This window comes from Pocillopora damicornis, chromosome 14 (genome assembly GCF_964200805.1).
Source record: "Pocillopora damicornis chromosome 14, jaPocDami1.2, whole genome shotgun sequence".
NCBI lineage: Eukaryota > Metazoa > Cnidaria > Anthozoa > Scleractinia > Pocilloporidae > Pocillopora > Pocillopora damicornis.
This window is the reverse complement of record NC_142683.1, coordinates 3,129,280-3,153,696: the sequence shown is the minus strand read 5'-3', so window position 1 is coordinate 3,153,696 and position 24,417 is coordinate 3,129,280. Positions and strand designations below refer to the sequence as shown.

Sequence of the window (24,417 nt, the reverse complement as noted above, 5' to 3'; positions counted from 1 at the left end):
TTGATCTTAAGATTGAATGAAACAAAATTCACAATTCTATCAATACCTAACGTGATTGAGTATGTTGGCATACTATAATACTTTTGTCTTTGAGAACATCAACTTATCAAGTTCTATAAAAATAAAAACAACAGACATAATTCATCCAGCATTTAATTGGGCAGATTTGAAGGCAAAGAATTTACAAAAAAAAGGAAACCACTACATCACTTCTTCTTCTTTGATGGCAACAATATACCGTCATACTAAAAACACAAAACAAAACAAAACAATATTAACATAAAAGTAAGCTGTGTAGAGCTGGCGAGAAAGGGGAGGGATGGTGGTAACAAATGATCTTGTAAATTGTCCAGGGGAGGGGAAGTCCTAAAAAGGACTGAAATTTATGATAGTCACTTAAGTTTTGTCAGTGTGAATTAGAATAATCAACAGCTCAACCGAGACAAAGTGAAGTTGTTTATCAGTCAAACATTACACCTTGTGATTGCAAAAACTGATTAATTAGTTTAGCTGTGAGGTTATTTACCCCAAGATTCAAGTCTTGATTATTTTCAGTCTGTTCATTTTTTCCAGTTCTTTGGATGTATTAATGAAGTGAAGAAGTCATTTGAAGAGTGCTACTAGTAATAAAAATTTCTATCAGTCTGTTATCAAAAGAGAGTAAACCACATTTGGAAAGTCAGCCACTGAAAAGCAGTAATAATAAGAGTCACAGCTGTATGTGTATTTTCAAACTGTTGCCAATTTGGCTCAGCTCCTCAAAGTTAAATGGTTCAGCAGGCTGGTCCAATTCGGCTTTAAGCCGATTTTAATAGGGGCCTGCTCCCCTTAGAATGACTGATGCCTAATTTCTCTTGACAGTATCACCTCTGTATCAAACATAAAATCATGACAATAAAGGAAATGATCACAAACTAACGAGACACTTGATTCTTTGACAAATTCTCCTTTTCAATACCGAAGGCAATGTATAGAGAAAAAAGTGAAGAATATGCATAGTGACGTTAAAGTATAAGGGTTTCCAGGATTTACCTTCTGTTGGAACCACTTCATGGATTCATCCTTTGATATCAGATGCTTGTACCCAATTCTGGATTGCTTCCTTTTTCGTTCAGCAACACTGAAACCAGGACGTCCCAGCACTACATAGAAATCCATGCCATAAATCCCAATACTGGGGTCATATTTAATTCCAAGATCAATATGTTCTTGGATTCCAAAACCAAAGTTTCCAGTTTTAGAGAAGTTATCCTTTGAAAGCTCATATTCACGAACCTATTGAAACAAAAAACAAAAACCGCTTAGTTCCAGTCTGTCCATGTTAAATCTAAGCCTGGTCATACATTAGTACAAGTTGAGCTTTAACCCTCTAACTCCCAGCAGTGATCAATACGCAATTTCTCCCTATAATATACATACATTATCCAGCAAACAGATAATGAGAATACTCAAACTTAGCAGGTAGAAGTTGTCTTCTTGATATAACACCAAATTCTCATAGCTACTTTACAAGGAAATATGTAGCAGCTAGAGGGGAGAATTAACAATCAGATCTTGGGAGTTAAAGGGTTAATTAACTGCTTTCTGTAGCATGACCTGACCAGCTATGAGTATTAGCACTGCCCTTTGGATATGATACTAGTCTCTAGGAGTAACTGGCTTCTAATTTCTCCTTCAAGTATCAAACTTGTATCATATGTAAAGCTCATAACAATAGAGGAAATTTAATGATGACCAATCAAAGAAGCTCTTGATTGTCAAACAAATTCTCCTTGTCAAGACAATAAGAAATGTAAAGAAGACAGTGTGGAGAATATGAATACCAATGTAAAAGGTGTGAAGGTTTAAGGTAGCCCTCCACCTTTCTTTTAGGTTTCCATAACAGTTTGCCAGTACTCGTTTAAACCCCTGGGTAGAAAGAGGTGTTATAAAGGCTAATGTAACGTCCACAAACACCACAAAAAGACCCAGCCAGGGTTGCCCTTGTCTTATCCACCATGAGCCCACAAGGCTAAATGTCTTGTTATTTGACATCAGATTGTTCCTACCAGTGAACTCTACCTCTGTTGTAAATGCTTTTATATCGTCTCTCAGTTAGTATGTACACTATGATTAGTCAATTCAGTGGGCCGTTTTCTTTCTTTCTTTCTTTCTTTCTTTTTTTTTTTGAGTTATAGATTCAAGCAGGAAAAACTTGTTCTATAACTTACAGTATGGACCTTGGTTAGCAAGAGAAGGAATTGTATATTTGAACTACACACACCCTCAATCATCATCCATACAAAATACTCTGATTAGCATCAAATTTCCTGAAGCATACATTAAAGATATCAAAAAAGGACTCAAATTATACATATTTTGAGAGTCTATGTTTACCTTCAAACCCTTCTCTAGGATTTCTTCAGCTTTGGCACCTCGCACAGTGCAGTGTACAGCAATCTTCTCATTACGACGAATGCCAAATGAACGCACAGTGTAGCGGGCTGTGAAGAAAATCAGGCTTTTTAAAAAATCATACAGAGAAACTGTATGGCATGGAAACAACTACTGTGTTTAACTAACATTTGATCAATTGTTCCTGTGAAAAGGCAGCAACAAACACATGTTACTTGTGATCCCTTTGCGGCAACTAAGGTGTAGTAAACATTGATGATAGATGAAAAGTGCTTTTTTATGAACCAATTCACTTTGATAAAGCCCTCAAGAACTTATTACACTAAAAGTATGTTGTAATGGAAGGAATGCTTTCAGATAGCCTGTTGTAAAAGGAAAAATGGGTAACTACAGTAACCAATAAGAAGAAAAGTAACTATCTCAAGGAGACATGTAGACACACATAAACAGCCTAAAAAAGCGAAAGCATGATTTGGCGTAATAATGGTTTTGCGTCTAATTGGTTGAGAGAGAGTGAAAGGCACACATTTCCTTCACAAACCATAGAGTGAAGCAAAGCTAAGAGTGTGAAGAGTGAAGAATGAATAGCAGAAAGGTAGAGTAAAGCAGAGGAGAGTGAAGCTAGGCAAAGAAACCAACAAATAGAATGCTTTTCAATTAGGTGATGTAAAAGCAAACTCAAAGTACATAAAACAGCCAATCATAGGAAGGAAAATATCACAAGTAGCCAATGAGAACTCAAAGTAAAATCAAGCAAACTGTCTAAAGGGCAGGGAAAGTGAGTTACCAAGTCACCATTGATTGGTTGAGAAAGTGACGTGAGTTTTCTAGACCAATCACATAACAAAATAGTGAAAAAAAAAACAAAGCTATCCTGAAGTACTTTCCATGCTCAATTGAAAATTGATCTAAACAACAGAATAATCCAACATCACAATTAACATCACACAAAAAATTACTAAATCACAATGAGAAAAATAAATTACCTTTAGAATAAACTGGCTGCTGCCCAGTCAGCTGTTCAAGAACCTTTGCAGCTCTTGTCAGACGATCACCACTTTCACCAACACAGATGTTTAAGCACAGCTTACGGATACGGAGGTCTCGCATGACATTTTGCTTCTGGGAATTTTCCCCCGACTGAGTAGAAATAAGATAATAACATCAACTACTGCAAGTCTTTGTTGTAATGATTTTGGTGCTGTGTAGAATCTTTCTACAAGAAATTGTGGAAAGCCTAAACTAGAAAAGGTTTCACTTTACATCTTGATTTTCTTCATAGAGACAATGAAAATAAAAGAAAGCATTCATGATGATCAGATTTAATAAAATTCCTCTTGTTCATGACCTGCTTTAAAAGTTTACCAATTGTAATCAATGTTGATCCCCTTCATTAACCCTTTATCCCCTGACATCAAATTGTTAATTCTCCCCTCTAGCTGCTTCAAATTTCCATGTCAATTAGTTTCAAGAATTTAGTGTTAGATCAAGATAACAACTTCTACCTGATGAGTTTTAGTATTCTAATTACCTGTTTGCTGTATAATGTATGGATATGGTAGGAAGAAGTTACATGTTAATCACATCTGAGAGATAAGAGTTTAAATAAACAGCAACAACTGGTACAGGATTTTCTCAAAATATGAGTAAATTTGTACAACAAAAATTGACTAAGCCAACAGCACATGGCTCACATAAGGCTGTGAATTTTCTTTGGATCAATTATGCTGAGAAGGTTCTTGGCAGAGGAATGCAATTGTTGACTTAAAAATTTACTTGACAAAGTTGATGACGAACAAAAGCCCAAATCCATGATGAAATAAACTTAACCTGGACCATGTTGTTTTGAAAGTATAAAAAGTAAACGAATTTAAATGAATAGAGCAGATTAACAGCCTCGGTGAACTCTTGCTTCTCTGATTCACTCGGGGAAATTAAGAAAAGCATTTAACAATCGGTAATCAAAGCCATTAATTAATCTTTGTTCTTCGTTTAAATTGGACTTGTACAAACCAAAAAATCATTACTGGATCTGTGAGAAAAATGCCTTATTTGATCTACGTAAGATCGCCCGCAAAATTGACCAAAGATTCGAAATGAACCACGCAGCAGAACTGCATGCCTCTGTCTAAACTCCAATGTCGGCGGGCTAGTTTCGATTGGCTGCTTACAGCTAAAACAGTTCCTTCTTTAAAAAGGAATCAAGGAATAACCCGCGACGAATTGTACTTTTTATGCATATTCAATAGTGTTTAGAGTTAATGTTAGAAAATAAGTGACCTATAAAGGGGGAAAAAGGTTTTAAATTGCACCACAATCCAGTCTAAAAACACCGACAGGCTTGGCTCAAGAGGATAAATTCAACAAATTTAATCAGTACCGATTTATCACGAAGATCACGATATATCTACTGAAAAATACTAGCCTTGATATCTGGAAGGTTAAAGGAAGCACCAGATACAAGAAATATAGCAGGATCGGGTTGAGGAAACTGAATTCAAAGGGGCGAAATATACTTTAATTTGGCCACGTGAATTTCGAGACCTACCGCCATATTGCCCAGAATAAAAGAGGGCGCTTGAGGCATCACGGGAAATGACGTAAACGCCAAGTAACGCCTGGCGATAATTGACTTCTAGCATCTCTCTCAAGTCCAAGCCCTGGCTCAAGAGAGAAATGTTTGAAAGATGTGCTTTTAAACGAACAAAAAAACAAAAAAAAAAAGGGGGAAAACAAGCTCGCACAGAGGCTGTAACCTCATTTTTTCCTGATATGGTGCCAAAAGTAAGGCTATTTTATTTTTCAACTAAGAAAGTTTTATTGCAAGGCAATTTGGTCGTCAAGCAAAAAATGCAAAAATCTTACTTAGGTTAATGAATTCCTCTCTTGTAAGCAAAAATGTAAGCAAAAATGTAAGCAAAAATGTAAGCTAAAATGTAAGCAAAAATGTAAGCAAAATTAATGAATTCCTCTCTTGTAAGATCTCTAAGGTTCTAAGGTTACTGAGCAAGGTTAGTAACTCTTAAGAAATTGCTATAATTCTGCGGCTGACAAGTGAAACACTTACAAAATGGAGAGCCTTGATAAATTGAGACATAAAACTGGATTCGAACTCTGATCGCTTTTCGTCATGTGTTAGTCGCAGCAGTTTTTAAGTCACAGTTCCAATTTTTAACCAAATATTACTTTATCTATTTGGCCGACATGCTTTTCCAGATGTAAACCCACCTAAAATTCCTCACGACACACGTTTTACAGTCCCAAGGCTTATTCATAACCTTCTATTTTTGGCACTCAGTCGGCGAGGACGAGCAAAATGGCGGGGCAAATTTCAATACAGCCGTTTTTTAAGTTTCTCTCTTTTTCGATGTGTTTCAAAGACGAGGCTACTACCAGACGTAAGATTTACTCCAGTACGAAAGTGAACATAACTATCTCAGAGTACTTTACTTTATTTCTCAAAATCCATCTGTACATTATGAATAAATGTAACTCAATCTGATGGGCACCTTCTGCCTTTGAACATGGACAATTCTCGAGGACAAGAGAACTTGTTCAAGTACGTAAACTTCGAGAGTTTCAGTCTTCAAGCTTCAAGTAGAATGTGTTTTTTGAAAGAAATAATTGATAAATTCTTATTTCCTTTTACATTTAGAGGGTATTTCAATTGAGTGTCACAAAACTAAAAAAACGAGAGCAACAGCTAACGAAAGCAGTGGAAATTTTCACAGGCAGCCCTTGAGACCCCTAATTAGAAACACGCAAACTAACAAGACGCCATTTTACATTAAATGGGAAGATGGAGCGGGTTTCTCGAACAAACCAAGTCCGTATTGAAGCAGACCAGAGCTATCCCAGACACTTACCCGCCATCAACTGCGCCTTGTTTTGGGCGCAAAAAGCGATGGTTTTGAGAAAAAAAACCCCCTTGGAAATCCACAAGTCGCTACCAGGCCAATCTTCGCGTTGACAAAGTGGGAGTGCCTAGAAGCAGGTCGTTATTCAAACTTTCTACGGTGACAGATTTACGTTATTAACACAGTTGATAGTACTACATTACCCCTTTATGAGATAGCAGTTGAACTCTTTCACTCCCAAGAGTGACCAAAGAGAATTTTCTCCTTACAGTACCGATACATTTTCATCAGAAAGGCAATGAGAAGATAGAAAAATACCAGTCCAGGAATGTTGCTTGATTTGATACCAAATTCACTATGCTAAAATTATAAGAAATATATGCAAACAGTGTAGAGAATTTATATTTTGACCTTGGGAGTGAAAGGGTTTTATTGCTTAATATAAAGCTCTATGTTGCTGAAGTTGGTTAGAACGACTTGCTATTGTAATATATGATATGGTATTTGAAACGAAACAGCTATTAAAAAAATTTTGTATTGTTGAGGCTGGTTGACTATTGATTATTTTCTTGACCCACTCGCATGAGCGGCCGCGCCTTGTTGGAACTGACGCATCATGGACTGGAGGCCCTGGGTTCCGCCTAAAAATGAAATCAAACTGTCAGCGAAAACAACAAAAGCGAAATTTATCATACACTAATAAAAGGGGTAGCGTGATCTTAGATCTATCATCCGGTAAATATCTGCGAAAGCAGAATTTGGCAACCGTCGGGCTCAATAAAATGCTTCGTTTCCCTGTGTGTATCACCGCCATTGGTGCCTTATTTTTGACAAAGCTACAACGGCGTAATTGTCGGCGTAACTGTGATGTAACTGGAGAAGAGAGTTTCACTGCAAAAGAAATGTCTTCATACAAAGAAATTTGTTGAAAAATTCTGGTTGATCGCACTGAACACGCACCCATTTGTTGGAGGACCCTGGGGTCCATCATCTTGGCCATCTGTTGATTGAGTTTGGCCATCTGCGACGGATTCACATTTTTGCTCATGTCACCTCCTGAAATGGAAAAAAAAAATAGAATGGGAAAGAGGGTGAGAAGACATCCGCTTCTGTTACAAGAAAGTCATTTTTGTTTGACTTTTGGCTTACCTCAAGTATGTACTCTTGTCAGTTCACGAAAAAATATGCACAATGGTTTTTGATCACGGGTACCAATCAGAACAGAGGAAATATTACAAGGAGCCAACCAAAACTCAAAGGAACCGAAGTGAACTCTTTCAAGGGTGGGAAAACGCGCAAATCACAAAATTGATAAAGCAAAGCAGTTCATTTTCGTAAAAGGGCGAAGTTACCTTTAAATAAGCCCTTAATTCCACCCATTTTCTTCACCATCGCAGCAAATTTGGTGTATTGCGACAAGAGCTCTTGCACCTCTCGGACAGACACGCCGCAGCCACGTGCTACCCGCGTGGAACGCCCCGGTTGGCGGGAAAACAGCTTTGCGCCATTGGGACTATCAAGTTCTGAAAATGAAAAGAGTCGTCGTATTTTAACACGAAAATTAAAAGTTTCAGTAAATAAACCTTCTTTTTATTCAGCACTGCATTGTATAATCCTACTGAATACTATAGCACGCGCGGTTTGAAATTGTAGCTTTTCTGTGTGAGGCCAAACCTTCCTAGCATAGTAATCTAACAGGTCTATCACTTTTTTAATTTTATTGTTTAGAAGTAACTTCCTCTGAGGTCGTTCATAGTCATTCTACGGGATGTCACGCAAGAAGCGATGCATGACACCCCTACGAAGACTACCTTTCCTCAGGCAAAATAAATACAGATCCATGCCCCTGGTGGAATAAGAAACGATCCCCTAGAACTCGAACATAGCAGTAACAGAAATTTTACCTTCATCATTCATGCTGTCCATAATTGTCATTAGCTTTTTTAATCTCGCCATTGACTCCTGTTCATTTCCTTTTGATAAGAAGTCACTACTGAACCCAGGTATCATACCCTAAAAAAACAACAAAAACAAAGAAACAAAAATTAATAGAAACATTTCAGTAATTGTACGGGTTAAATTTGAAAGAAGAGTCAGATTTAATTTCATTGGTGTTGACAACTAAAACAGCTTGAGCACTGTCTCCTTTGCTATCCTGCTTCAGACTACTGTTTAAAGAATAGGGCGATAAATACGAATATCCGAAAGCTGCTTACCATGATTTGGCCAAATGGCCCCATCTTCATGATGTTCTGGAACTGTTCATACATATCTCGTAAACTGAAAACACCTACATAAATAAAAGATTAGGCCACATGAATTGCCACTTACATTAATTTTATTACTATGACCAGTAGATCATTGCCTTTAAAACCTGGTAAATAGATATGTCACTACTATCTGTTTAGGAGTTCTTACCATGTTTGAGCTTGTCAATAAGTTCCTCATTGTCTTCAAGCTTCAATTCGTTGACTTTATCAATCAGTCCTTCGATGTCTCCCATTCCTAAAGAAGACACAAGAAGACAGCACTTAGTTCGGATTACAGGGTAATTTAGCTTTATCAACTCAGTTGATAGTGTAAATTGGCCACTGTTAAAGAGTCTTAAAGCTGATGTTTCAAGCTTAAACTCTTTGTTAATTCACATTAGTCTACCTTTGAATAAACACAGAGTTGTTACTTGACCCCTCCATTCCTAAATGACCAGCATCTAATTTCTCCTTACAATTTCAACCCTGAATCACACATTAATGTCACAAGAATAAAGGAAATGATCACCAACTAAAGAAGCTCTTGATTGTTAAAAAAATTCTCCTTATCAGCACCTTCAGAAATTTCTAGAGAACTGTATGGAGAATATGCATACTGATGTTTAGGTTGTAAAGTGTAAGAGTAAATGACAAAGCACTGGGTTTTTATAGAATTTCAACTCAATGTATTGTGTACCAACAGATATTAATAGTAGATTAATCTGTATTAAAACCTACCCAACAGTTTACTGATAAATGGTCTTGTCTTGAATGGTTCAAAATCATCAATATGTTCCCCAGTGCCAATAAAAATGATGGGACTCTTGGTGGCAGCCACTCTGTGATGACAAAAAAACTACAATTTATATCAAACAAAACTGAGTGGAGTGTTGGGAAAAAAATATGTGGCAATGTGAATTTTAAGACAATTTATGGTGATTTTTACAAAAGTAGAACATAAGATAGTCCTGAAATAGATTGATAGTAGTATTTACAAATTGCAGTGACTGATGTTCTGACAAACAGACCAAAGGTCATCACAAGAGTCATGGCTGAGTTACAGTCAGAAGTGTTTTTTTTTAAAAGTTTAGTTAATATTAGTAACAAATCAAGCAAATAAATGATCCTCACAGGTGGACTTCCAGAGAGGAGGCACCAATTTGAATCCTGAATCCAAGGATCATTTCTATGCTTGATTTTCATCCATAGGTGAAATGGCATTTAATTCATTACAAGGTGTTATCGGTAACAAAGGGAAAAATTTGGTTGCAGATTGAAAAAAAAAACCTTTGACTCAAGACAAGAAGTGAAGGTAAGACCTTAATTTCCAAAAAGACAGACTAGTAATACTTACGCACTCAATGCACCACCACCTTTTGCATGGCCATCTAACTTAGTAACAATAACTGAAGCAACATCAACTTTCTCTTTGAATGCCTTTGCCTAAAAAAGTAAATAACACAAAAATTAAAGTAAACCACCTTTGAGGGCTGCAGCAATATATGCTAAAAGAAATTCCAATGAATGAGGATAAAACATAACTAGAGGCTGATTCATCATATTTACCTGTGCCTCACAAGCCTGTCCAATCGTGGCATCCATTACAAATATAACATTGTCTGGGTCCTGTGTGGGACAAAAAATAAAAAAAGAAAAGTCAATATGTTTGTTGTACACATCCTTACTGTCCAAATACAACAATTTGTTATGAAGACAAGCACAATGAAGTAAGCACTTACAACAGCATTAGACACTTGAAGCATTTCCTCGAAAAGTGACTCTTCTTGTTTGTGTCTTCCACTAGAGAAGAAAATGTCAAATTGAATGTGAATCAACTAATCATCGTACATAGACTTCAGATCCTTAGAGTAACAGTAAATTAAAGGGTGCATGTAGAATATATGCATTGTTGAGGCAATACATCAAATGTGATGTAAGTAAAAAGCATAGTCAGGGTTTTCAGTAAGTGCTGGCAACTTGCAACATTTGCGGTCTATTTCTGATCAGAGGTTCTTCCTATTCACAATGATTAAGATATTAACCCAGATTTTACTATTACAGCTGATGAAGCTTTTGGTCCAAGAATAAGTTGGAGCTTTAAATCCACCACAATTTATTCTTGATAACAAAAGAAACTTGCCAGAATTCTAAGAAAATCACCCCTAAGATCTCTGAGACTCTGGGAATGAGGTTGATCCAGGAGAAATTTTAGTAGCTATCAATTTTCTTTGTTTTTGTTCTTTGTTTGAAAATTTTGTGTTTAGCAGCTTTTTATTTACACTGATAATTCTTCTCTGCCTGCTCCTACACCTCTTCATCCAACTCTTATCCTTTTTAAAAACTCCTATACTGTTAGCTGAATTTGGCCATAGTACTGCTTTCTCTCTGATGATGCCATAATCTCTTTCCTTTTTTTAAGCCCTTTACATCGTAACATCAGAATGCATATTCTCCATACTACTCCCTAGACATTTCCTAAGTTTCTGACGAGGAGAATTTGTTCAACAATCAAGAGCTTCTTTAGATGATGATCATCTCTTTTATTCTCATGACCTTAATGTTTGATTCAGGAGTAATGCTGTAAGGAGAAATTACATGTTACTCACTCTTAGAGGTTTAGGGTTAATACTACACTCACCTTGTATCTACAATGATTATCTCAAAGTTCTCTTGTTTAAATTTATCAACACCTTCTTGAGCAATAACAACAGGGTCCATTTCTGTGTAACTAGAAGAAAACAAAAAATGATCATGGTAATATTGGAATTCATTGTGGATGATAAATATTTATTGGGAGCTACTTTCAGTACATTTTGTACAACTTGGCTGTTCTTACCTCCCATAAAATGGTATTCTTGCTTTAGTAGCATTCTGTTTGAGTTGGTCAAAAGCACCTGAAGAAAGAAAATCAGACAGAGTACTTAAAATAAGAGGCCTTGGCAAACACAGAGCATCTGACACACTCAGGTGTTCTTAACTTTTTCATTTCCAGAAGAGATTAACCTGTAACTTCTCCTCACAATTCTGATGAGTTATCTTGTAAAAAGGTTATAAGAAAAGAAAAGCTAATCACAGAGAGCTTCCTTTTTTGTAATAGGACCAAATTCTCATGTCTAATTTACAAGGAAAAGTGTAGCAGTAAGTAAGGAGAATTACTAAATGGATCTTGACAGTAAAAAGGTTTGAGGATGTACTTCTAAATAAGATATTCTATAATTCTTAATAAATGAGATTGAGCACATTCTCATAGTCACCTGTCTAGAGAGTAATTTTACAGGTACTGTACTTTTAAAAATATGAGTTTCTTTGTTGCCATGTCTTACCTGCACGAAATGTATCTGCACAGATTAGGCAAGTCTTCCATCCTTTGCGCTGATAGTAATATGCTAGCTGTATGAAAAGTAAAAACAACATACAGTGAACTTCATTGAGCAAATAAAAGCCAACTTCAAAACTTGATGAGTATAAATGGATGAGGAGAACCAACCTTACTGCATGTTGTTGTCTTTCCACTTCCTTGCAGACCTACAAACATGATTACATTTTGTTTCCCCTTGCTTGGATTCCATTGTTTAACACCAGGATCAACAAGCTGTTCACAGGTGGACAAAAAAATGTTTACCTTACTATGATTATGGTTTAATGTCCACTATTCTAAAGAGCTGGGGAGCTTAATTACTTTTGACCCACTGACAGTGACAGGAAGGCAAACAAATTCACCTTGTTCTTTTACAAGGGATGGATACAAAATGTATAAAGTTATGAAATGCACATGCAAAGCTTTAGTTTCACAATTTACAATCTTGTCACCATCATCATTGCAGTTTTCTTTAGTCCCAACTAAAAGTGTTTGAAAAGCCTTACTCTTGAAAAAAAAACCCCAAACAAACAAACAGAACAAACAAACAGAAAAAAACAAGTAAACAAACATTAAATTTTAGGTGATATAGCATTTTAAAGTTAATAAAATGTCTTATGTTAGCCAAAGTGATCGAAAGAACACCTTTACAATGAGATACTTTTCTACCAAAATAAGAAAAGTAAAAAAAAAGCCAAACTGTTACAGACCTTGCACAGCTCCTGGAATACAGCATGTTGAATCATCCTTCTTTTGTTTAAACCACCCGCCATGTCGTCAAAATCAATAGCAGATCTAAACAAGGAGTACAGGGTAGAGACATAATTTACAGTTACTGGTTAAATAATAAATAGATTTAGCCAAGCCTAAAAGCGGAGCTTGCATTTTTTTTCCTTCACGTCTTAAAGGCACAATGCCTTGCCCCAGCCAGGACTAGAACCTGGGTCATCCGACTCGGAGCTCAGTGCACTGACCACTAGACTACTGGACAAAGCCGTGGTGTTGGTGTGCCCATGGTACAGTTGACCACAAATGTTAAAAGTAGCATCTTGTATAGTCGGTCATACGGTCATACAGTTGTAAGTCCAAATTTTTTCAGCTTGATGGGTTACTACTATTTAGTATAATTATGGGGCTACGCTCTGCGAGCTCCACTATTATGGTATCTAACACTTTTCGATTATTATCAAAACTATAATAAAATTCTTTAATGTGATTGGTCATCACCAGTTCAATTTGAGCACTAATAGAACAGTGTATGAGCCATGCTTGGAATTGGACAGTGCATGCATCATGTTTAATATGTACCGTACATGTAATTTCACAAAAGTCATGTGTATGCCCTCTTGGCAAATTTTGCTGAGCTGAGTATTGCTTTTGTTGTTTTTTTTAATAAGAAAATAAAAAGCCAGCCGTAAAGATTATTCCTAAAATTTTGATTAATTGGTAACAGGACTTTGCGCTGTCCAATTAACAAATTAGACTTACCCTTTGTTGTGGTCAGTTTTTGTTAATCATTACTATTATTACAGACTTAATTGGACTCGACTTACCCTTTGTTGTGGTCAGTTTTTGTTAATCATTACTATTATTACAGACTTAATTGGACTCCTCTAAGTCCTATTACTAATGTAAGTTCTAAGAGCGACATTTTTTTGTGTTGGATTCTTTCTGTGTTTGAAATTCATTATTTAAGTCTTTTCACTCTGTAACAAGCAAATGTTTATACTTATTGTTTCATCAGCGCCTTTTTTGTCATTTTATTGCCACTTTATTGCTTACCTTATTGCTACCTCGCATAGTTTATCAATATGAATATAGCAGTAATATGCTTGTCTACTCCTTTTTTTGGCGCCTAGCCCAGGTCAGTGCCGTACGGTCAGTTTCGCTTGTCCTTTTTTCTTAATTTGTTTTTTGGCTAAGCAGTTTTGCAATTGCAGTATCAGTCATGGTCTTTTCTGTGGTTGTAACAATGGAAGTGTTTTACAGTCCTCTTTCTGTCATGTTTTGTGTTATTTCTTTATATCATGTATTGTGTAACTTCAGTAATCGTTTGTTATTTTAGTTTCAACCTACATCATTTACGCTGTTGAGGAATTTTATTTCATTTATTTCAAAAACCTCCATGTCATTTCTGTGACATGGAGTTTTTTATTCCATGGCCACAAATGTCGTGTAGTGCAGTTTAAACTAATTTAATGAGAAATTCACTTTACCTGACATTTTCTCTGAGTTTCTTCACAAGCTGGACATTGACATCAGCTTCTAGTAGAGCAGCACAGATCTCTTTGAGCATAGCACCAAGGACCTGTTGATAACAAAAAATCAATGCTCTGACCCTTTGACTCCCAGGATCTTATAAGTAATTCTCCTTACTGTCTGATGTACAATTCGTATGATGTGAGTTGAGAGAATTTGTAATTGGATCAATTAATAATCACCTAATTGATATTTTTCTTTGTTCTCATCACTTGTCTGCTTGATATTATACTGATCGTGTAAGGAGAAATTCTGTCTAGGTCACTAGTGGGACTTAATAGGTTAAATCCACACCAAAATCATTGACCCTTTAACTGCCATAAGTGACCAGAACAGAATTTCTCCTAATTAAAAATATTGATTAGGGGATCATTTGTTGATCCAATACTAAATTCTTAGAACTGACGTTATAAGAGATGTGTAGCAGACAGTTGGGAAAATTGCTATTGAGATCTAAGGTATGAAAGGGCTAACAGAATAGAATTTTGGTGGTCAACACTAAGTTAACATATGTACTCATCATACCTAAAACTCGGCACCATTAATATCTTCTTGTATTAATTAATGCATGAGTGATTTACTCCTCCATAAAATTGGACCGGTACAAGTGAAGAGAAAAAAGTCAAACGGATGCAGGTATGCGCTAAGGATTTAGTGTTACACTTCCCGAATCAACTTTGCATATTCTTTCGTCTTAAAACAGAAGTGGCTTTCAATTTTCGGTTCCAATTTGTCATGAATTTCAAACTTAAACACACATCAACAAGAAGATACATCGCATTCAGATGACAGGGATGATTTTATCAATTTCTTGTCCTGATCTTAGTAGGACTTATGTCAAAATCTGCCTTCAAGCCTGAAATTTTGGCTGCTACTACCAACACTATAGAGAGCCTTAAATAATGAACAGGAATCTAGCGATTACATGTGAGTGCATCATCCAGGTAATTTCTCTTACCTCTTCATTGATGATGGTTGCATTGCTCAAGGAGCGGAGCGCTGTGGTGATTTTCCGTCCTAAATCCGCGAGAACCATTTTGAAGAGATAAGGTATCTAATAGTACCTTTTTTTAAAATCGTCAACAGACACAAGAACACGAAATTGGGCCCAATTTGAACTTATATCAACGTAGTGCTGGTCGCCATCTTTTGTTCCTTGTTTATTCTCGAGTACAGCGGTTATTAACATAACGATAACGTACGTCACAAGTCCCCTTTCCTCCTCGGACAAAACAGCTGTAGGAAAAGCAGTAGCTTGGCACTAGTAAACATGGCATCCATTTCTTCAAGTTGTGCATTTTGTTCTACAGGAAACACAAATTTATCAAAGTGTTCTAGGTGTAGATCTGTAGTCTACTGCAGTAAGGATTGCCAAAAGTCGCACTGGAAAGCTCACAAGCCAAATTGCAAACCGCCTCTCAAAACAATACCAGCTAAGGAGAAACCGAAGTTTCCACAGCCTGACCGAAAAGATTTGGAAAGCATTGCAAGATTTGCATGTAGCGCTTTGAAAGAAACGTATTTCAGCGTCATCGACAACGTTTTTGAGGACGAGAAAGCTCTGGATATTTTAAACGAGGTGATACAGTTGCATAACTCAGGTGTTTTTCAAGACGGGCAACTCAGCGGTGGTAACACGGCCTCCGATAAAGAGCAGAAATTCACTGAGAAAAGGATTCGAGGGGACAAAATTACTTGGTTAGAGGGCAACGAAAAACATGCGCCAAATATCGTGAAACTCATAGATTTTGTGGACACATTAGTGATACATTGCAATAATCTTCCTGATGGGATACAAGAGTATCGCATTGAGGGACGTGCTAAGGCTATGGTGGCATGTTACCCTGGTAACGGAACGGGGTACTCACGGCATGTTGACAATCCGGACAGGGATGGGAGGTTTCTCACCGTCATCTACTATCTCAACCAGGGGTGGGGTGAGGAAAATGGGGGTAAGTTAAGGATTTACAGGGAAGATGGCCATGTTGATGTGGAACCATTTCTCAATAGATTGCTAATGTTTTGGTCGGATAAGCGCAATCCACACGAGGTATTACCCGCTTATAGCACAAGGTATGCTATAACTATTTGGTATTTTGATGCTGAGGAGAGACGGAGAGCGAAGCAGCTTCACCGATACAACGTTATGGGTGGTTTAGAAGCAGAATTTGCTTTGAGAGATGTGGAGGCCAAGAGGAAAGAGAGAGACTTGGCTGAGGCGAAGCTAAGAGAAGAATCAGAGAAAATGGTGAAGAATTTGTTGTCTGAACAAGACTTAGAAGCGCTTTCTGGGCTAATTAAACACCGTCCTAATCCGTATGAAGTGCTTGGTGGTCTGGGAATACATCAGAGTGTACGAGAAGCTGTGCTGAAGCTGCTGAAAGAACGTTGAGTAAACGTGACTTTCGGTTTTGCAGGGACGAGTTGCTGGCTCTCTCGCTGTCACGCAACGCTATGGCGGTTCCTGAGAAAGCAATGCATGTTTGCACATACTCTGGAAATTTCCCAACCACGTTTTTAGGCAAGAAAAAAATGATTGAGGCTGAGTTAAAATTAGGTTCCTACGCTCAAAAAAATATCCTGCGCTCCAGAAAACTATAAAAAGGCAGTGAGCAAGCTAAAGAGGAGAGATTAGAATTGGCTGTTTGAAAAAAGTCAAAGAAAGTGGAAAACAATAGAAGGTATTGACTAATATGCACTTCAGATAAAAAAAATAATAAAAAAAAAAACTTTAAGACTTGTGAATAACACTGTGTAACGTGAAGCATTTTGTTCCCAAATATTTTTTTTAGTGTCAGGCCAGAAAGTTTTACCATCTTTTTCCGGGGTGGAATGGGAAAGGTTAAGTGCGAGAGGAAAATGCAGCTCAAACTCACACCGTTTACGAAGTCGTCAAAGAAAATTAATTAGTGCATATAAACCGCAGTAATTATGATAATCTATTCGATGTAATCCTCTCTGTAAAGCGTAGTTAAACATAATGCCTGGTTTTAACCAGATTATTCGTTATCTTGTTTTAATAATTATCATCCTCAACTTAATTTTCTTCATCAGTTAGCTCTGTCTCGGGAGAATCACAAAGAAGTACTTCAATTTCTTGTAGAGCAACGCGCGAGCCTGGCATCGCTCGGCCTGACAAAAACTCTTTGCACTTTTTTGTTGCTGATTTTCCTTGCAAAGCTTTAAACAGAAAACAAGCTTGTTCTTCAGTAATTGTGCCGCACTTTTCGCGGTCCAGCATTTCAAATTCCCACTCCACATCACGTATTAGAAAACTGCGGCGGTCAATTTCGTTGAGTACGTCCAAAACTTCTTCCTTAAAACACAGGTCGCAGAAACAGACTGCCTGTATCGCCGCTTGTACTTGACGCAGGCTTATTGAATTTTCAGGTCGAAGGTTGTGATAAAGTTTCTGTATTTCTGTGGCGGTAATTTCGTCCAATATTTTCCCTTCATTTTCCAAGTAAGTCGACAACAAGCTTTCAAATTTTTCGTCGTGCGAAGAAACAGCCATAATTTACTCTACTTGCCTAGCTGTGAGGAATATTCGAATTTATAGTTCTGTAGTGAAGAAAACACCTGTATTTGTCTTTGGATTCAAACCCGGCTCAGTAATTTAAGTGTTAAGCGTTTTTCGTACGTAAATGAATTTATCAAAGCTTAAGGAGCCATCACCTATCTTCAACTTGATAGCGTATCGATGCGTTTTTTTGTTTCTCTTGTAAGATATATCATCAAGTTTCTTTATGACACGTACGGTTTAGTAATTTGAATAAATAAGCTCTCATTAGTTTTGGCAGGGGCTGATGGAGTTACAATATTTATAAAGCAAACATCTGCCTTTTTTAATTGTTCAGCGACAACACACCAACCAGATATAGAATCGTTCAAGCCAGTAGTTAGCGCATCGCATCGAGTCATTTACACATTTTAATAAGGAGAGCAATTTACAACTCCATCTCGTTTTACATATTTCATTTAAAATTCCATGTTGCAGCGAAATAATCAATTTTGGGATTACTTTCTCCGTAGGTATGAGAAAGTCAGGGAAACAAAAATAATCGTAAGGCTTTTCATCGCTCCAATATTGCCCTTAAAAATGTGTCAATTTGACAGTGACAGGTTCAGTTTAGGTGATGAAACTTTGGTAAAAAGAAAATGCCAGAAAAATATTTCCTATCCGGTCGAGAGCTTTCCAAAAGTTTTGTCATGCGCAAAAAACATAATTAATTATAACACCTTTCCAAAACCTCCGACTAAATTGGGTTCAAACACGAAAATTATATCCACTTCTTCAGTTTTCTTGGCTCAAAGTGGTAGCGGATCGCTTGTAGTATTTTTTTCACTCTTAAAAAATCTTTAAAAAATTTTGTGACGGTCAGAGTTTTCGTTTAGTTAAAGCCGGGGAATCATGGCTCCCTCTAAAAGATCGATAAACTTCGTCAAAACTTGCTTTGTCAGAGAGAAGCGAGAACGAGTTTACAGGGTTTTTGTTTTCAAGTTATTGACACATGCACAAAGTAAGGGAGTGTAGGGAAATTGTCGAGGAAGCTACTCACAAAGAAATGAGTTCTTAGCATCATGAAATAATACTTACGTTGTCTTTTCTCTCGAAGAATAATTTCACCCGCTGGGGATTAGCCTGCATAATTTTTGTATTTCCCCACCCCTCCCCTCTCTTTCCATTTGACCGTTGCTTGCCCTTTTGGCACAAATTTCTTTCTCTCCTCAGCCTTCCGCTGGTGTAAAAAATCAAAGATGGCAGCCTTAGTTTTCACCAGGGACATACTGAGCACTTTTTCACCAAAATTACATCTGCTCTATGGGCTAGGTGGACATTAAAATACCATATTCAATCCTTCAAGCTCCTGGGCGCTAATTTCAAATTTTGGACCTTGAAAGACGGCTCTTATCTAAGTCTGGCGCTCGTTTAATGTACACCATTCCAGCGAGTGAAAAGCTTGTTTAAGAAAAACAAAAAGTAAAAAAAATAATAATAAGAAGTGAAGATATGTACCACAGTGATTCCTTTTGTGCACTTCGGTTTGTTTGTTTGTTTGTATTTTTTTTAGAGGGGGGGGGGCGGGGGCGGGGGCGGGTTTGAACAATTATTAAATTTTCGTACTTACAGGGTGGGTGCTCATTTGAGGTTGGGTGCCTGATCGAACCAACTCTTAATGAACAAAAATAAAAGTCTTAAGCACATATTTTTATTATCATAACTTTAAAGAAGGGTTTATTCTAAAATGTGAGATCACTATACTCACTTTCCTTAACTTACGTTTATATGACTCACCGATCAAGTTTACCATTCGACGATCAACTTCAAATATTCTCTAGTTAAAGTCACCAGCGTGTTGGTAAAATATGCGAATTACGAAGAGGAAATTCGAACACTACTTACAATGTGTCGTAGTTTTCGAACAAAGATTATGACTCGACAGATAACAAAATACTTGTCCAAAGGTAATCTGTTAGAGTTTAAGACGCTTCAAGAAAGAAGCTTGATTTTAAATTTCCGAAAAGTTGTACTAACTATTGAATCCATGCGGTACGAAAAATACACCTACAGCTTTTAAAATAACCGGCAATGCCATATTTCGGTTCAAAGCAGTAAACTGGTAAATTGTGTGACAATCACGCTCCCTGCTGTCACGCAACATTCGCGATTGTAAGTGAAAACCCTAAAATTGACATGCCTTTTCGTTCTGTTGGAATCTCCTTGCGTTGGTCGCCTCAGCTGAATGTCGTTCCTCGTATACGCCTTCTCTAGTCCACTGGATTGAGTCGTCATATTAATACTTTACGTATGACGGCCCGTACTGTCGCAGGTCATCAAACATTACACCGACCTCTTATCAAAAACCTCCTCGACTGGAATTTGAGGAACTAACTGAAATTGGTTTTCTACTTTTTCCAGCAGCAGTTTTGTCGCTCCTACAAAAAGAAAAAGAAGAAATGCTGAGTCCTTTTGGTTACAAAGTTAAATTGACATAACATTTTCATTAATTTTTTTGCAAAGAAAAAAATTCTTTTTTCAAAATAAGTTTAGAATTTAATATAGGTTTTTTTTTTTCATAAACGTACGTCTTTTCCTTAGTTGTTTTAGACGCCGTTTTCACGCCACTCGTCGAGGCGTGAGAAGCGCCGCGAGCTGAAGGGTTACCGCTTGCATTTGGAGACCCTTTCCAGGCCCCGGCGGATGTTGAACTTGTGCTTGATCCGGTTGTGCTGGGGAGGGCTGACGAAAGGCTAGGAAGTCTTTGAAGACTAGACGACGGAGAACCCTTTGATCCAGGGTTTCTTTGCTGTGCTGTCTTCTGGCTTGTTTTAGCCGCACCAGTTGAAGCTGTAAACAGTAGTAGGAAACAAAGACAGTGAGACTGAGAGCAATCATTATGGGTCATGTTTGGACTTAGCCGATCACCTTTCAAACAATTCTTCACTATGTGACGCAAAATGGGAGAAAAAGTACGGAAAACGGCCACCTTCCAGAAGCGCGGGAAAACGCTGGTGACCAACGCCCGATTGCTTTAAAATTTGCACCTGATTAGTTGAAAAGTTGGCGCGACTTTCAAGGCCAATCACAAAGCACTCTTAGACAGGAAAGACATCATCTTATATTTGATTGTAATTTGTTGTGAGTTTTTCGTCCACTTACTGGATCCAGAGTTAGAAGGCGTACGCTTGAGTGATGGATGACCTTCAGGCTTGCTTGCTTTCCCTTTCGCCGCAACAACTGTAGAATCGTCAGAGGTAAATGTCAACAGAGAAGTTTATTTACCAAGGAGAAGAGGGAAGTCATAAATAAAACGTTGAATTCAGAGCGAAGCTTTGATATAATCTGATACGATTTCAACGTACTGAGCGGAAAGTATTTCAGTCGTTTGTATATTTGTCATGTATTTCAAACTCTGAGAGACAAGTTGTCGCGGAAACAATGAGAAATAACTTTAGCGTATTTCAGATACCGGGGTTTCAGGTATCCAGAGAAACATAATCCTTCAGAGAGTAGAAAGGCCCAAAAGTGAAAGCGCATGACTCTTGTCACTGCACCATTCTCGCACGGCGCTGGCTGCCAAGTTTTCCCGCCAAAACAGCATGTGAAGCGCGCCTGTTTTTCTCACCAATCTAGAGATCGTTCATGACACAGTTTGTAAAGGAAGGTCTTACTTTTTCTCTTGTCATCTTTGCTGCCTTTCTTTCTGGGATCCGAAACCTTATTTGCCCCAGCAAGTTCCTCTCTCTCTTTCTCCTCCTACAGACGATAAAACAAGGATTTCAGAACCTTTACCATAAGCAGAGCGATGGTATTACAAGTGGGGGTGCTCGAAAAGAGGCCGTGAGGCGAAACCCAACGTGAGCCCTGCTGGCAGGCTAAACAGACGTAATCCTCTCGTTAAGCCTGGGTGCTTTTGGGGAAAAGGGTGATAAATATGTTTATATATATATATTTAAAGAAATAAAAATGATAGACGAGGCTAAAAGGTCTCATAGGCGGCGGTAGACTGCTGGTAGAGGGCTGTAATTTAAACCCATGATCAAACTGGGATTACTGGCATCTTCCTCTGCGAATCAATACAATGCAGGACACAAAAGAATATAATTTCATTATAGAGATAATTCTTTACCATGACTATTAAAAGTCTTTCTTCCTCCTCCTTCTGTTGATCTATCTTGTCATCTTCGTACTTTGTTTTATCCAACTTCATGAACGCCTTGAAGTAAAGAACAAATGTAAGGAATGTGGTAACAGCTAGAGGGGAGAAATAACAATTAGATCCTGAGAGTAACGATAAGACCATACCTCTCTGACTGCATTGCAAACATCAGGCTCCTTTTCATTGCTCAGTAGATTTCTGATACACTGCTCCAGTTGTTGTAACAAATGTCTGTCTGACGGTAACTTTAACAACGATTTAAGGCGCGGAGGAACTGTACAGAACTTTAATCTTACATTTAACACAGGGTCCTACAAAACAAAAAGAGTGATGAGTTTTGAAACATTACAAAAGAACGCTGTTCTGATATATTACTTTGAAACCGGGTTTGAAACGCAATAAATTCCTAGTTTTCACTTAAGCTGTACGAGTTCTTCATAGAAGTTGATGAATGTTGCAAAGCTTGTTTTAAGAACTGCTACGTTCAAAGCTCCAACTTTTAAATTAAGGTTTTGTTTTTGATCTGTTTAATTCAAATGCATGGCAGAGGGAATTTAGAGAGTTTAGCGAAGCAATTACTGTCTCCAGAGAAAATCACCTACATCGTTACCAGCGTCCTTTTCGAAATAAAATACTCAAATAAACAGGTTTTTCCACAGAAAAGTAAAATAAAGCACCACACTACTGAAAGATTAACCTGTTCCAAGCGTAAACAATGCGTTAGTGACGGAACAGTGAAAAGGAGGGAGGTATGAGTCGGGTCGCGTTTAGGAAGGGGTATCAGTAACCCGACCCAATCCTCCCTCCTTAACGTAAACTGACCCTATCACAATGAAGGAGGTTTGGAACGGGTCGCATAATAGAGGGAGTTTTGGTGACCCGTCCCTAACCTCTCTCCTTAACGCAACCTGACCCTGTCGCAATGAGGGAGGTTTGGAACGGGTCGCATAATAGAGGGTATTGGTGACCTGTCCCATGCCTCCCTCCTTAACGCAACCTGACCCTGTCACAGTGGGTAAGGTTTGGGTCGGGTCGTGTTAAGGAGGGAGTATTGGTGACCCGTCCCAAATCTCCTTCCTTTACGCGACCTGACCATTTAGCTCCATTTTGAAAAGTGAACGCCTGAAATAGGCTACTGAAAGGTCTAAGTGCAACAGAAAAATATTAAATACTCACCGAGCCCAATTCTAATAAAAATTCGAAGAAATTCTCCTTGAAAAATCGACGCGAAAATAATTCCATTATAAACTTGCAAATATCTATGAATAATAGTCTACTTCTGTAGCTTTTTCCTCTTCCACATTCTAAAAATAGAGACAAAATAATTAAAACTTGGAAAAGTACAAAGCAGCATTGGAGCGCTTTTCGATCGAGTGTCGTTAGGACAAAACCGAAGTAATCACAACAACCAATCAGAACAAAGAAAAATATCACAAACAGCCAATCAGAACTCGAAGTAAAAACAAGAAAACCGCCTAAAGCGCGGGAAAACGCGGGTGACCAAGCGCGTTGGTTTAATCATTAAGAAACTTCTATAATCAGTTACATGACGCACAACCGAGACGCTGAGGTCGCAATTTTCAATTGAAGTACTCCGGGAATTCATTGGTTTTGCTCTTCCTCGCTCAGCGATTGTGAATAGTCTTGAAAACTCACGTCACTCTTTCAACCAATCAGATGAAAACATTGGCTCACGACATGAAGAGCGCTCAAGAGCGAGAATAAGTTTCCTGACAGCGTTACCTTGTATAAGTCTACAACACAATTCTTGTCTTTGCTCAAATCTTCTGTTGTATCTTATGAAAACACACAGTGTGTGCGCAGCCGCTGACTTGACCGGTAAAACACGCTAGAAGAAAAAAAAGAGAAATGCATTTAAAAAGTAAGAAGATGCAGATAAATAAAAAAAATGTACGAAGATGAGTGCATGTCGACACAAACGCGCACCCTTTACACCCTAACATCAGTATCCATATTCTCCTCACTGTTCTCTATACATTTCATTCAGAAGCTGACAAGGAGAATTTGTTTAACAATCAAGAGAATGTTGAGTTGGTGATCATTTTCTTTATTCTCATGATCTTGATGAATGATTCAGCCGCATTACTCTAAGGAGAAATTAGATGCTGATCACTCAGAGGGTTGAAGGGTTTGAACAAAACCATAGCTAAGTAACACTGAACAATAAAACTTACATTTGACGATAATAATCTGAAGAACAGCGGCACAAATTTGTAGTATATTTGATCAGAGGTCAAACACTTGGGAAAACATGAAAACTTCTCTAATAGTTGTACATGGAGGCGCCAGTTACTTGAAGAATCCACAGCGAGTTCACACGCGATCAGCGATGGTATAAGGTTTGACAAATTATTGAGCTGAAAAAAGAGAGAAAATCTTTAGATGATTCCAGTGCGGTACATCAGTCTTCATGTTTCTGTTCATGAGGCACTGTCAACGCGAGAATATAAATTTGAAACCATAAGGAGAAACCAAGATAGGATAAACTGCAGATAATCTCTTGGGGACACGTAATGTTTTGTTTGTTGCATGGATATAAATGAGATATTTACATCAAAGAGGATTAAAATACTTTACTGGAGCGCCAAATGCAGAGATCTTCTGCACGAAACTTAACT

At 37.7% G+C, this 24,417-nt stretch overlaps 4 protein-coding genes across 5 annotated transcripts in view; 1 reads left to right on the top strand and 3 right to left on the bottom strand.

The window, feature by feature from the left end:
* Nucleotides 1-137: 137 nt before the first annotated feature.
* On the bottom strand, nucleotides 138-4,978 carry LOC113683665 (large ribosomal subunit protein uL5). 2 transcript variants are annotated; one of them, XM_089193273.1, is made up of 5 exons: nucleotides 4,943-4,978; nucleotides 3,381-3,534; nucleotides 2,377-2,483; nucleotides 1,033-1,275; nucleotides 138-245 (listed from the first exon to the last, which is right to left on the bottom strand). In XM_089193273.1, the coding sequence occupies exons 1-5, from the start codon at nucleotides 4,946-4,948 to the stop codon at nucleotides 207-209; spliced, it is 549 nt and encodes a 182-aa protein (XP_089049399.1). In that variant the 5' UTR covers nucleotides 4,949-4,978; the 3' UTR covers nucleotides 138-206. The 2 variants fall into 2 exon arrangements, with proteins under 2 accessions (XP_089049399.1, XP_089049400.1); XM_089193274.1 differs by having other exon boundaries at nucleotides 4,820-4,967.
* An 852-nt stretch (nucleotides 4,979-5,830) lies between these two features.
* Nucleotides 5,831-15,306, bottom strand: LOC113683652 (signal recognition particle subunit SRP54). Its single transcript, XM_027200910.2, has 17 exons — nucleotides 15,076-15,306; nucleotides 14,075-14,166; nucleotides 12,569-12,653; nucleotides 11,988-12,092; nucleotides 11,824-11,890; nucleotides 11,337-11,394; nucleotides 11,139-11,228; nucleotides 10,240-10,300; nucleotides 10,067-10,126; nucleotides 9,855-9,943; nucleotides 9,239-9,339; nucleotides 8,670-8,756; nucleotides 8,468-8,541; nucleotides 8,156-8,264; nucleotides 7,604-7,774; nucleotides 7,212-7,307; nucleotides 5,831-6,892 (listed from the first exon to the last, which is right to left on the bottom strand). The coding sequence occupies exons 1-17, from the start codon at nucleotides 15,151-15,153 to the stop codon at nucleotides 6,813-6,815; spliced, it is 1,503 nt and encodes a 500-aa protein (XP_027056711.2). The 5' UTR covers nucleotides 15,154-15,306; the 3' UTR covers nucleotides 5,831-6,812.
* Nucleotides 15,277-16,923, top strand: LOC113683659 (prolyl hydroxylase EGLN3). Its single transcript, XM_027200923.2, has one exon. The coding sequence runs from the start codon at nucleotides 15,388-15,390 to the stop codon at nucleotides 16,507-16,509; it is 1,122 nt and encodes a 373-aa protein (XP_027056724.2). The 5' UTR covers nucleotides 15,277-15,387; the 3' UTR covers nucleotides 16,510-16,923.
* Nucleotides 16,924-19,311: 2,388 nt separating this feature from the next.
* The window catches only part of LOC113683632 (serine/threonine-protein phosphatase 4 regulatory subunit 4), a 14,470-nt gene continuing 9,364 nt past the window's right edge, over nucleotides 19,312-24,417 (bottom strand). The window contains exons 15-23 of the mRNA XM_027200888.2: nucleotides 23,974-24,156; nucleotides 23,522-23,627; nucleotides 22,955-23,082; nucleotides 21,925-22,089; nucleotides 21,749-21,835; nucleotides 21,291-21,375; nucleotides 20,779-20,856; nucleotides 20,205-20,466; nucleotides 19,312-20,054 (exon numbers count right to left, since the gene is read on the bottom strand). Coding sequence (XP_027056689.2) covers nucleotides 19,976-20,054; nucleotides 20,205-20,466; nucleotides 20,779-20,856; nucleotides 21,291-21,375; nucleotides 21,749-21,835; nucleotides 21,925-22,089; nucleotides 22,955-23,082; nucleotides 23,522-23,627; nucleotides 23,974-24,156 — 1,173 coding nt within the window. The 3' untranslated portion in view covers nucleotides 19,312-19,975. The remainder of the gene's footprint in view (nucleotides 20,055-20,204; nucleotides 20,467-20,778; nucleotides 20,857-21,290; nucleotides 21,376-21,748; nucleotides 21,836-21,924; nucleotides 22,090-22,954; nucleotides 23,083-23,521; nucleotides 23,628-23,973; nucleotides 24,157-24,417) is intronic.